This window comes from Hylobates moloch, unplaced genomic scaffold, assembly GCF_009828535.3.
Source record: "Hylobates moloch isolate HMO894 unplaced genomic scaffold, HMol_V3 SCAFFOLD_20, whole genome shotgun sequence".
NCBI classification, from domain to species: domain Eukaryota; kingdom Metazoa; phylum Chordata; class Mammalia; order Primates; family Hylobatidae; genus Hylobates; species Hylobates moloch.
Window position 1 is genome coordinate 2,981,899 of NW_026652295.1, and position 12,128 is coordinate 2,994,026.

The 12,128-nt window shown below is 53.9% G+C and overlaps 2 protein-coding genes across 4 annotated transcripts in view; one reads left to right on the forward strand and one right to left on the reverse strand.

The window, feature by feature from the left end:
- Positions 1-12,128, forward strand: part of PSMG4 (proteasome assembly chaperone 4) — a 52,716-nt gene that overhangs the window by 24,038 nt on the left and 16,550 nt on the right. The window lies entirely within an intron of this gene.
- SLC22A23 (solute carrier family 22 member 23) overlaps positions 1-12,128 on the reverse strand; it is a 185,730-nt gene that overhangs the window by 13,925 nt on the left and 159,677 nt on the right. For 2 of the 3 annotated variants that reach the window (XM_058432132.1, XM_032140432.2), the window contains 4 exons: positions 8,197-8,299; positions 5,260-5,492; positions 3,487-3,519; positions 2,262-2,385 (listed from right to left, as the gene is read on the reverse strand). In XM_058432132.1, the coding sequence (XP_058288115.1) occupies positions 2,262-2,385; positions 3,487-3,519; positions 5,260-5,492; positions 8,197-8,299 (493 nt within the window). Of the gene's footprint in view, positions 1-2,261; positions 2,386-3,344; positions 3,369-3,486; positions 3,520-5,259; positions 5,493-8,196; positions 8,300-12,128 lie in introns of all 3 variants that reach the window. The other variant, XM_032140431.2, reaches the window with a different exon arrangement.

Genomic DNA, 12,128 nt, shown 5'->3' on the forward strand with positions numbered 1-12,128 from the left:
AAGAAAGATGGAGCTTATGGGCCCCAGGCCATCCATCCTGGCTTATATTGGATTTCTCTCTGTGAAGTGGGGGGATGGTAGGGGAGTCTGCTTCCATCCTAGGGCCTCCATGGGAATTGTCGCTCAGTGCATTTGCAAGAAAGAGCTGTGGCCTCCCGACGGCGCGGGTGAAAAGGGTTCCCAGCGAGAAGAGGGATTTGTCAGGAACGCGAGACATTCTCCCAGCCTGGCCCAGGGACCCCCTTTGGACTTAATTTCCTTTCATCCTCTGCAGGCACAAAAACATCACCAAGGGTCACATATTTTTTTCCAGTTTGTCATCTTGGCAAGCTGAATCTGAGAACATGTTTGTTGAATTTCTGTCCCCACATCTTTCCAGGTTTGCATCAAAGAGGAAAAGCATACAGCATTTCCTTCCATCTAGCTTGCTAAGCCAAATCTAACAGAGAATAATGATCCCTACCAACTGCCAAGAGTTAAGGGGTACCCGCTAGCCACCCCCTCCCCCAACAAAATATGCATAATCATGCAAAGGCTGCAAGAGGCCAGCTGGAAACCCAGAAGGTCTGACTGTGGCTTCTGGTCCATTGAAAGACTTGGCTTTGCTGTTTTGTTTGATAAAGGAAGGAAATTTCACTTTCCATCCTTTAGACGGAGTGAGCCTGTGGTCGGGCTGAGGTATCTCGCAACTGCAAGATAAGCTCCTGACTCATCTCTCCCCTGTGGTTTATGTAGAAGGTAGGGACAGGATGAGTTCCTTGGTGCTTAATCATACAATGCCTTGGCATTTCTGTCCAGGTACCCAGTAGATGTCAGGCTGGGCCTGTATGATACAGATCCAAGAGAATCAAAGTGCGGACGTGAAGATGCTGCTGTTAGCATGGCTACTGGAAACGTGGAAAGTAAGAAAGTCCACGGACCTGCCTACTTGCTCCCAAAGCCTTCCCCAGCTTAGCCCCTCCACATAGTCCGCCTTGGACTGGAGTGGCCGCTACTGGATTTTCCCAAGGGTGTCATTATGTGGACACCCGGGTTTTGACTCACGGCTGAACTACTGCCCTTACTGTCAAGTTCTGTTTTACGAAGGCACATGCATGAGAAATGCTAATGATACTCCTTCAAGAAGTTCAGTGTGGTATAACTCAAGCTCCTCAGTAAGTCACAAACAGTGTAGGAAAATGACTGCAGCTGAGTGATGCCCTTTTAGTGGAGGCGTGCCTTTTTATTAACCTATAAGCATGGCAACAGTAAATGGCGTGTAGCGCCCATGAACCACGACCCAGGGACAGAGACGGCACCAGGAAGGGGTCAGCCTCACTTTCCCAACTAAAAAGTGGCTAAGCACAAGTTAGTCACACCTTTTAGGGAGGTATGAAATGGCCACAGAATCCACGACGGCGGGACTGTGCTGTTGTGTTTTCTGGGCCTAGTGTCTGGCGCGCAGCGGGCTCTCCATCCGTGTTTCTTACATGAGTCAGTGATCTCCCTCGCTGGGCTTTCTCTTTGGATTCATGACATCAGCTTCTCAGGTCAGTATTAAATAAGGCTCTTTTGGCCTGGCGCGGTGGCTCACGCCTGTAATCCTAGCACTTTGGGAGGCCAGGGCAGGGGGGATCACCTGAGGTCAGGAGTTCAAGACCGGCCTGGCCAGCCTGGTGAAACCGCGTCTCTACTTAAAATGCAGAAATTAGCCAGGCGTGGTGGTGCACACCTATAATCCCAGCTACTTGGGAGGCTGAGGTAGGAGAATCGCCTGAACCTGGGAGGCAGAGGTTGCAGTGAGCCAAGATCATGCCATTATACTCCAGGCTGGACAAGAAGAGTGAAACTCCGTCTCGGCGGGGGGTGGGAGGGGGGTAGGCTCTTTCTACTTTTTAAAACATTTTGCAATAGCTGTGCTGTGAGGTCTCTCAGCAGAGTTGGCGGCACAGGTTCTGGTGGAAGCATGGCATAAATGATCCACTGAACTCCCCCCCCTTGCCAGACACTCAGACACTGATATATTTCCTGGGCCCCCAGTAGGTCCCTGTTCCCCCTTCCTCCTGCTGCTGCCTGGACAGGACCCCAGGGCCAGGTTCTCTGTGACTCTAGGGCACCTCGGGGTTGGGTACAACAGCCACCTCGGCTGTGAACCACGAAGCTGATGTGTCCAGAGCCAGAGACAGAACGGATGCTGGTTAATCCCACACCAGCCTGGAGCCAGGGACTTGTCTTTGATTTCCGAGAAGCCGGCGTCCCCCGGGGTGTCTCCCATGACCCACCTTATCACCGTCGGGGTGATCTCCGCACAGAAGAACACGCTGAGGCTCCCCACCGCATGGGAGGCGAACATGCCCACGATGGAAAACGCGATGGAAAATTTGTCCTTGACACTGTCACTCATCCCTGGGGGAAGGTCAGAAGAAGGTGGTGAGGGAAGAGAGGAAGGCAGGCCAGGGTGGGAGGGAGGCCTGGGGCTGCACAGCACAGCTCCTCCCCAATGTCCAGCGTGCGGCATGGATGAGTATGCAGTTCCCTCTGGGGACCAAGCAGCACCTCAAGGACTAGAAGCCCAGAGCCCCTGCAGTGGGTTTTGTGGGGCTTCTATGAGTCCCTGTGCGTCAAGCATGCTGGGGTTCATAGTGGCCTCTATTGGAATTCCTCAGCCGGGAGCCATGCCTGGTGGGAGGGCAGGCTGGCGTGTCCCTGGTGCCACAGCAACATCCCTCTGCCCTGGCCTACGTTTGCTCCAGTCAGGTCTCATGTGCCCAACGTTGTGGGACAGGGTAGCTGAGTCAGGGCTGATTTAAGGAAACAAAAACTCAAGCCACAGAATTTATGGGCCCAGAAGGCAAGTGTTCAACCCATCAAAGCCCTCGTAAATGGCACCGGAGACCGACCTCGCACCAGGACAATGTCTGGCACAGTGCACGGGCATGCTGTCAGGACCGCACAGCTGGGGCTCAGCTCAGCTCCCCCAAGGCTGCATAGAGGGCAAGCGCTCCCCAGGGACACGGGCGAGGGCTGGGGCAGGCCAGGCGGGTGTAGCAGCAGCTTTGAGGTGCAGGGTGGCAATTTGCTGTCCCCATGGCTGGAGGGCAGCAAGCTTACATGAGTCAAAGGGGGACAGCAGCTTCCCCTGGCAGCACAGACGGCCGGGCCCCAGCACTCCCGGGCTTTCTCCCCCCACCCAGACGCTGTCCATAAGACAAAGCATGTTGGCGCCGGGCCAGGGCCTGTGCTGAGCCTGGTGCCAGGGGAAGGGGCGGGGGCATGAGTGCCAAGCAGCACACAAACAGGGAAGCACCAGTCGCTCCTTCTAGAGGCAAGAGGGAGAATACAAATGTATCCATATAGTGTCCAACCTACGGCCAACTTCAGCTGCAGTTCTTGGAGGGCAAGGGGGAGAAAGAGGAAATGGAAACCACAGGTCCGTGAGTCTTCGAGAAAACACCCATTTAGATGTAATACAAGACGAGGAAGCACAGCCCCGCGCTTGGGACTCACCTGAGTCTGGGTGTTGGCTGTACTTTCCGATCACTGGGCCCGCGGACGTGATCGCACCCACACGGACAAGGGCCAAGCGAGAGAGCAGAGAGGAGAGAGCACATTAGGTGTGGAGTTAGCCTAGCGTGTTCCCGTGCGACTTGGTTCAAGCAAACTCCCTTCCGTGTCTGGGATGGCGCTGGCCGCCGGGGCAGTGGAATTCATACTGCACTAAACAGATCTTTTTGTTAGGAAGACAGGAGTGAGACCCTGCTGGCCTCAGAGCCTGAGGAGAAAATGGAATCTTCACAGTGAGACCCTAGCAGGTACAAAAGGTGAGCTTCCTTGCATATAAAGTCACCCACAGGTCACTGCGGCCCGCACTCAAGCAGCGTCAAGCGCTGTGGGGCGCCCCTGCCAGCCCCAGCTGTGCTCCTCATGGCTGCTTGGTGTTCGCTTGGGGCTCCTGTGCATTCCTGCTCAGGGCCAAAGGGGCATCGCAACACCCGGGGGCTGAGGCACCCTGCCACTTCCGTCCCAACTGTGTGAGCAGGGCAGAGACTCCCTGGAAGGGCAGCTGGGGAACGGGGACGGAGGGAGACAGGCGCCACATGTGCATTCCATTAGCTAAGCCTAACGGCAGTCTCGCAGCAAGGTATAGTTTGCATAGGAACTGTCCAAGTTAGAAAGCTGCTCCTGACTTCGAAGTGAGCCATCTCTAATCCAGGCTGCACGACAAGGCTGCTCTGATCTGGGTGTGGTGGACAGCCCTGGCGTCTAGTTCTGAGAGCCCAGGTTCCTTTTCCTTGTAAAGGCAGGGGAGCTCTGTGGGGTCGATGTTCCCACAGTGTCCCGAGCCTGTCCGAGGAGGACCATGCCAGGGTGGGAGCAGAGGCTTATCAGTCCTGCCTATTCATGTTGCGCCCTGGGCCGGCCACGGAGGTGCTGGGTGGTTTGTCTATACACGGGAGTGGGTATTTGTTGGTGAGGAGCTATACAGAGCTTGCTAGAAGGGCCAGACGGACTCTCTAGCTTTGTCTTATTTTTTTTTTTTTGAGACGGAGTCTTGCTCTGTCACCCAGGCTGGAGTGCAGTGGCATGATCTCAGCTTATTGCAACCTCTGCCTCCCAAGTTCAAGCGATTCTTCTGCCTCAGCCTCCCAAGTAGCTAGGACTACAGGCATGCACCACCAAGCCCAGCTAATTATTTTTTGTATATTTAGTAGAGATGGGGTTTCACTATATTGGTCAGGCTGGTTTGAACTCCTGACCTCATGATCCGACCGACCGCCTCAGCCTCCCAAAGTGCTGGGATTACAGGCGTGAGCCGCCACATCTGGCCAGATTATTTTTAACTTTTACTGAGAAATTCTTTGGTCCAAAGAGAAGCTGATGAACTCGGGAACATCTGCTGAAAAGCAGGGCCCTAATCCAAGGGTGACAAAACAGATTTATTTCCCCCTTAATGTCACTCAAAAGGAACAATCCTTTGTTCTTCTTTGTCATGTGATGAGTCACACAGAAGCAGTCTACCTATTAGCAAAGACCTAGCCACCAGGACTCGGAAGGAATCATGGTGCAGCCTGGGCTGGGGCAGGGGGAGGAGGGAAGGCCCAGTGCCCTCTCAGGCAGGCTCCACAGATGCCCTCAACTGAAGCTCTGTCCTCCCCAGAGCAGCGTCTTCCAGCAGTAGATTTTAGAGTGGCCAATGGAGTCTTACGCAGCCCTTCAAATGCCCTTGGGGATCTGCCAGCTCCCCTCCCTGCACCCGGCCCACCTCCCTGGCCCACTCACGGTTGAGGAGACCGAGCTGCAGGAGCGAGGCCAGGGCGGTGAGGATCATGAAGAGCAGCAGCCCTCCCCTGCGCCCGAGGAACCGGACCACCACGCACATGGCCAGGCAGGACACCAGCGCGATGCTGGCCGTGGTATAGTAGTCAGCGTAGAAGTTCTCCAGGAGCGGCACCTTCACCTCGTGGCCCATCATGCTCCTGGCAAAGCAGTAGTGGATCCCGTACCCCGTCAGCCTGTGGAGACATACCGAGCGGCGGTGGGTGGGCTGCCCCCACGCCAGGGGCTGTGCCATCTCCTGGGAGCTCGTGCTGTCAGGTGACCAGGAGATGAAGAAGCAACTCAATGTGTCATAGAAAAGCCCATCATGACCAAACCACGAGCAGATTACAGAGCAAATGCAAGAGGAGACGCTGGAGAAATGGAATGCTGCTTCTGATGGAGGTCCAGGCTCATGCTTCTCTACCGCGGCTTTAGTAGACAGGTGTGGGCACAAGAGCAGTGAGTCCTTTTGTTAAAACACGCGCTTTCATGGGAATCCTCCAAGACAAAGCGCTTTGCAGGTACTGACTCATTTAACCCAGGGCCATACTCCAATAGCCACTGCACACCCACTTCACAGGGGCAGGGGGGCAGAGCAGCTCGCACGAGGCTCTCGGTGGGTAAGCGGCAACTCAGAGACGCAGCTTCTCTGGGTCTGTGCTTCTCTGGGCACTTAGGGTTCTGGAAGGGTGAGATCTACCCACACCAACCTCAACTCCACCCACGCAGCCCGGAGGAGCCAGGCAGAAGCCAGGCCAATGGAAGACATATATATGGTCCTCAGGAAACTCTGTCTTGATTTTTGTGTGTGTGTGTAGAGCCATGCTCTGTTACCCAAGCTGGAGTGCAGTGGCAAAATCTCAGCTCACTGCAACATGCCCTTCCCTGGTTCAAGTGATTCTCCTGCTTCAGCCTCCCAAGTAGCTGCGATTACAGGCACCCACCACCATGCCCAGCTAATTTTTGTATTTTTTGGTAGAGACAGGGTTTCACCATGTTGGACAGGCTGGTCTCGAACTCCTGACCTCAAGTGATCTGCCCACCTTGGCTTCCCAAAGTGCTGGGATTACAGGTGTGAGCCACCATGCCGGCCTTCGTTTTGATTCTTAATTTATCCCTGTTTCCCCTCCACTGCCCTGGGTCAAGCTTCTTTACTGCCCCATACGAGTGTATCAACCTGCTGGAAAAATGTGTCTGCCCTGAAAACAAGAACAAAGGCATGGCTGTGCCCTCCCAGGGAGGCTGCTGATGGCCATCCATGGGGTGCTTCAGGGCTCTCAGGAACCTTTGGGGTGTGCCTGTGTGTGATGCACCTGTGGTGCCTCACGGGACCCTTGTTATATCTGCTCTTTGCATCCATCCCAGAGCCAAAAACTGCCCCTTCTCTCTCCCAACCACCCTTTCATGCTTCAGGGAAATCTAAGTCCTTCTCATCTAACCTTGAGAATGCACCAAGGTCAGCTGTAACAGACCCCATCCCTGCCCCATAGGGAGAGGCCACCCTTTGCCACGTGAATGCCTTTCCTCTTGGGAAATATGCAGAGGACCCAGCCCCCGTGCAATGGCTTTATAATCCGGCAACTGATTTGGTTCAGTTAGCCTCCAGAGTTCCCCTTCTGGCCTGCTGAGATAGCAGGGCAATCTTCTACCTTCCTGCTCTGGTAGAAATGGAGTCTTCCCTGACCACAACAGGTCATCTGAAGATAACAGAGCCAGAGAGCTTGGTTCCCTGTCTCCACAAAAAGAATCATTAAAATGGAAACTCACCATCTTGTCTATGTCAAATTTCATGTTTTTTCCAACATAAAATTTGGAGAAGCCGTTCAACTCCTAATAGTGCCACCAGCTCACCCAGCATCTGCCTGAACCAGGCAGCAGCAAGGTAGCCAAGGCTGGGGCCCTGGGCTTGGCCTGGCGTGGCTGTGGGCGGTCCCTGCCCTTGGTCTCTCTCCTGAGCTCTAGGATGAGGCTCTACTGTTGTTTTCGCAGTAGAGTCTCTTGTACCCCTCACAAACCAATTTCAACCCAGAACCCCAATATGGAGAACTGATGTAATAGAGCTGCTTTGACAGAAAAAGCCATGGGGGATGCTTGGCCCCTCACCCTCACCCTGGGCCTCCGTCTTTACCTGGTGGCAGCTCGAGACCTTCCACAAATAAGTGCAACACCCCAGGTGACCTCTAACCCAAATGAGTCAAATCCCTCCCCTCCGCCACCTTGGTGACCTCTGACCCTGAACAAGGGACTGCCTTGCACAGTCAGGGCCACTGAGCTCAAGACAGGGGTGACCTTCTAGGTACACACCAAGTCCAGGGACTGGGCTGCGAAGAACCTGCGTGAGTGATGCCCCAGCCCCTGCAGGACCCAGCAGGCGCGGTGACCTGGGCCAGTGAGGGCCCTGGGAGGAGATCTGGGCTCGCTGGCCTGGCTCAGGCCCACCTGCCTCCACCCATGGCTGTCCTGGGGCCTCTGGCCAGGCTGGCTGCAGGTTCAAGAAGGGTGGGGCCAGCTACGTGCAGGGGCCACAGCCACCTTGCAGCCAAGGCCTCATGGGTCTCAAATCCCCTGTCCTGAGACACGGCCCAGAATTTCCAGCCTTGTAGCATCCCCCACTGTGCCCCTGAGGAGGTGCGTTCATGTGCATCTTGGTTCCCTGGACCTCACGGGCACGTGCTGGGGAGGCCCTGTTCACAGGTTTACATGCCTGGGCTGGGGGCACCGGCTGCTTGAGGCTTCCGGGAGGGGGAGGTCAATACCTTCTAGCCCGTGTCACTCTTCACACGCCCCCTTAGGATTCTGAGTTCGGCAGGGTGGGGAGCAGGGCCCTGGGCTTCACTGCCGCCCCCCTTCTTCCCTGGCCCCCTCCCACCCAGCTGGCACTTGTCCTCTGTGACTCACGAGTTCACACACAGGACCACAATGTTCTTCCACAGGTTCCGTGTCCCCACCACCTTCACGATGCAGACCTTCTTGGGCCTCCGGGAAAGCTCCTTCTCCAACTCTGCAAAGAAACAGACCCTGTGAGCCCTGGGCAGGCCCACGGAGGACGGGACAGCAGCTGCAGTCACAGCCCTGGTTCCCCAGTTCGGGCACCACAGAAGGGAGAGAAAGGCTTTTTTTTTTTTTTTTTTTGGCCAGTGGATAGGGTCTGGGTTTCCAGGATAGAAAGGCACTCATAAGACCCCAGCTTTGCAGTTCAGGTTTCCCTCGGGTGCCTGAGAGGGCACCAAGGTGCACCGTCAGCAGAAGTTTCCATCACAAACCCTTTTTTTGGAACCAGGCAGAGTACACACAAACAGTGTCGACTCAGTTCACTTTTGTCTGAGTACAGAGCTCAGCGATGATATTCCAGGTTACTGAGGCAGTCATTAGGACCTGGGCAAATCTAAACACGCAGTTCTTTTCCATACACTCTGCATCTGCCTGTGTCACCCCCGGCTCAGCGACTGGGAAGGCCACATGCAGATATGCTCCTCAGCCTTGTGGGGTGGAACTTACCATGGCTGTAGCTACTTCTGCTGAAACTGCCCTTAGGACGTATGAATCTTTGAAAGACAAATACGTAAGTGAATACATCTGCGTGTATGTGTGTACACGCATACATACACGCATTCATATGCATATATATATGTGTGCATGTTTTAGTTCACAGAAGTCCTTGGGAGCTGGACAATGTTTTGGCTCCAAGGGATGTGAGCAACTATAAAGTCATGAGACTGAGTTTCTTGTGTGGCTCCAGCAGCTCTGAAAGCCCCTCTGAAGGGAGTTCACCAGCACACAGTGTTACATTCACCAGGCCAAGGGGTCTGCGGAGGTGCTGGTGTTGATTTGGCAATTTACAGGGAAGATTCAGAATGGGTGTGGGGCGGCGCTGGCCTCCAGGAGCTGTCTGCATGCACGTCTGGGAGCAGGAATGCCACTCTCAGCCTTCTGTTGCCTGTCTGCCTTCCTAGCCTGGCATGTCTTCATGGAATAATCCCCTACTGGGGAGCTAAAAAACAAAAGGGAGACTTCCCAAAGCGGAGGGGAACCAGGACTCTTCAAGACTGTCAAGGTCACGAGAAACAAAGACTGAGCAGCTGTCAGACCAGGAGACGGGGGCGGGGGGGGATGAGAGTCGTCATGGAAAGCCCGATGATGAGAAGCGCCAAATAAAGGCTGGGGTTTGGTGAAGAGTAGTGTTCCAATGTCACTCTCTTAGTGTTGACAATAGTATCACGACAGTATCAGACATTCGCAATCGGGGAAGTCGAGTGCTGGGAGGCGCCGCGTTGCCTCTGGAGAGACCTGCTCCCTCAGGCTGCGCCTCCAGGACCCCAGCCCTGTGCTTCCGAGGGCCACTCTGAACCCTGGATGGCTCAAGTTCAACCCTCCTCTTCCACCTCCTTCCTGCCATCCAGCGGCAGGAGGGTCACAAAGCTCTTTCATCATAGTTTGAAGAAAAAATGTGTTGCTAAACCACAGGGATTTAGGAACTTTTTATTCAAACATTGTTTTTGAACTCAGTGTCACCAGCCAGGGCACAGAAGGGAGAAGGAGAAACCTTTCACTTGTCTGAGGGATCTCATATCTCCTGAGTTTCCAGAACTTTCTCCCTTCCCATACTTGGGTGCAAAGATTGAGGTGTGTGTGCAAGCCCACAGGGCCGGCATTTCAGCTGCGGGTCCACGGACCCTCTCAGCTCCCAAGGTCCATTTTTCCTCAGCAAAAATGGGTTACTTTGACTATAGGCACAGTGTTCTCTATGGTTAAAAAAGAAACGAATTTTGCAAAGAGCTTGAAAATATCATGGTTAACAGAAAACCTTGGATCCGATGATCTGAATATCTTTCCTATTATAGAACTCATCAGAAACCAACTGTAATAGCTATGTTTTCTCACCATGGAAGACTTCCGAGAAGAAAATTTAAATGTCCATTAGCAAGTCCATATGAGTTTAAAGTTTTAAAAAATATATACCCCAAACTGAACTCCTGATATGTTATTGTTTATGAAGTATGATGTTAAAGAAGCAACAACAACTGCATTATGACCTGAGCTTTTTAAATAAAATTAAACCTAGAACCCAGTCTAAAAAATTGACTGTAGTCTGCAGAGGTAACTGAATTCTTCTAAGTAGAATTAGATTAACCTTTCCAGGGCTATTGATAGGTTTTCAGGAAGCACACGAAGCGCTTCCCATGCCTGGCAGAGTCACTGTCCAATGACTTTGTGCTTATCTTACTACCAGTTACTCATATCACCAGCCTGTCAACAACAGCATGAAGCTTCCGCAGCATCATGTCTGTTCTTCTGGGCCCCGAATCCTCCAGTGCTTCCGGAGGCCGTGCCGAGTTCTCCCATCCAGCCCTCAAGGCAGCGCTCTCTGTTACAGGACACTTCAGATGGTAGCTGAATCCAAGAGGCCTTTTTGTCTGTCCAGGTATCAGATGGACATCTAGGGACTTCTCTAAACTCCTCACACATGGAAATGAATGGGCAACAGGGAGCCCGGCCAGGTTGTGGGACACTGGCATCCAGGATTTGCTGCTGCGAGCACCCGGCTCCCATGCTCTCCTCGAGACAGAGGAGGAGGAGGACACATCAGCCTGCGTGACTTAGAGCCATCAGAAAATTTTCCAACCAAAACCCATGTCGAGCCGACTGAATTTTGATGAGCCAGGTATGTCCAACGCCATCCTGCAGCCCCTGTGCCTCCGCATTTTCACGGATCTCTGTGTGGTCGGGGCTGAGGTCTGGGTGCTGTGAGGGGCCCGATGAGCCCGGGCAGGAACCCAACTTCTGCACTTCTGGCTGGCTCCTTGGAAAAGCTACACTGTCCTTGCTCTGAGCCCAGCTGCTCGTCTGTGAAGTAGGATGAAGCGCTGCCTTGAGGGCCGGATGGGAGAACTCGGCGTGGCCTCTGGGAGCACTCGGGGAGCACATGTCCTCCCACCCCGTGCTCAGTGAACTCAACATCTTCCAGCTTCTCTTTACCAACAGAGGGAGGGAAAGGAGGCCCTGACGACCCTGCTGACCCGCTGGGAGGAGGGCATGGCCTCTCCACATTTGGCCATCTGGTGTGAGAGGTAAACCAGGCCTCCAAGGACAGCAGAGGAGGCAGTGGCCACTCATCCAAGACCAGGCTCAGGAGAAGCAGGGAAAACACACGCAGAGGAGAATCGGAATTGGCTTGCGTGGGGGTGTGACAGAAACCGGCTTTGTTGTCATCCTAGTGGACGATGCTAGTGCGTTAGGGTGAAATTGGAAAAACATCAGTTATAGAGATGGAAAGCAAGAAAAAGAAAAAGGAGGAGGACAAGGAGCAGGAGGAGGAGAAAAAGAATGAAAGGGAAGAACGGATGCTGCCATCTCTGCCATAAGAGTCATTAAAAACGCACGCTAAACGCTCCAAGGAGGCAGCCCTGAGCCCCACACCCGTGTTGGGAAGTAGAAAAAGCACCTGCTGCCTCTTCCACACAGCCCCTCTTCCCTCCGGGACGGATTTAGAATGGGGCCACTAGGCCACTTGAATAAATGTGCTTTGAAAGCAAGTGGAAGATAAGCATCCATAGGAATCTTATCACGAAGTAACCTCAGCACAATCTTCAATGTCTAGCCAAGCCTTCAACAACTGACCGGGCACTGCCGACCTCTGTCGTCTCTGTCCTCGTCTGCCCAGACACGGGCTCCACCTAACCCGAGCCCTTTGAGTGAGCCGTGGAGGTCACCTGTGGAGCGAGGACCCGGTGCAGCCTGTCTGGGGTCAGATCTTGCTTTCATCACTTAAAGGTGGTGTGACTTGGGCAAGGTACCTAGCGTGGAATGTGGAGGGGACCTGACACATCCAC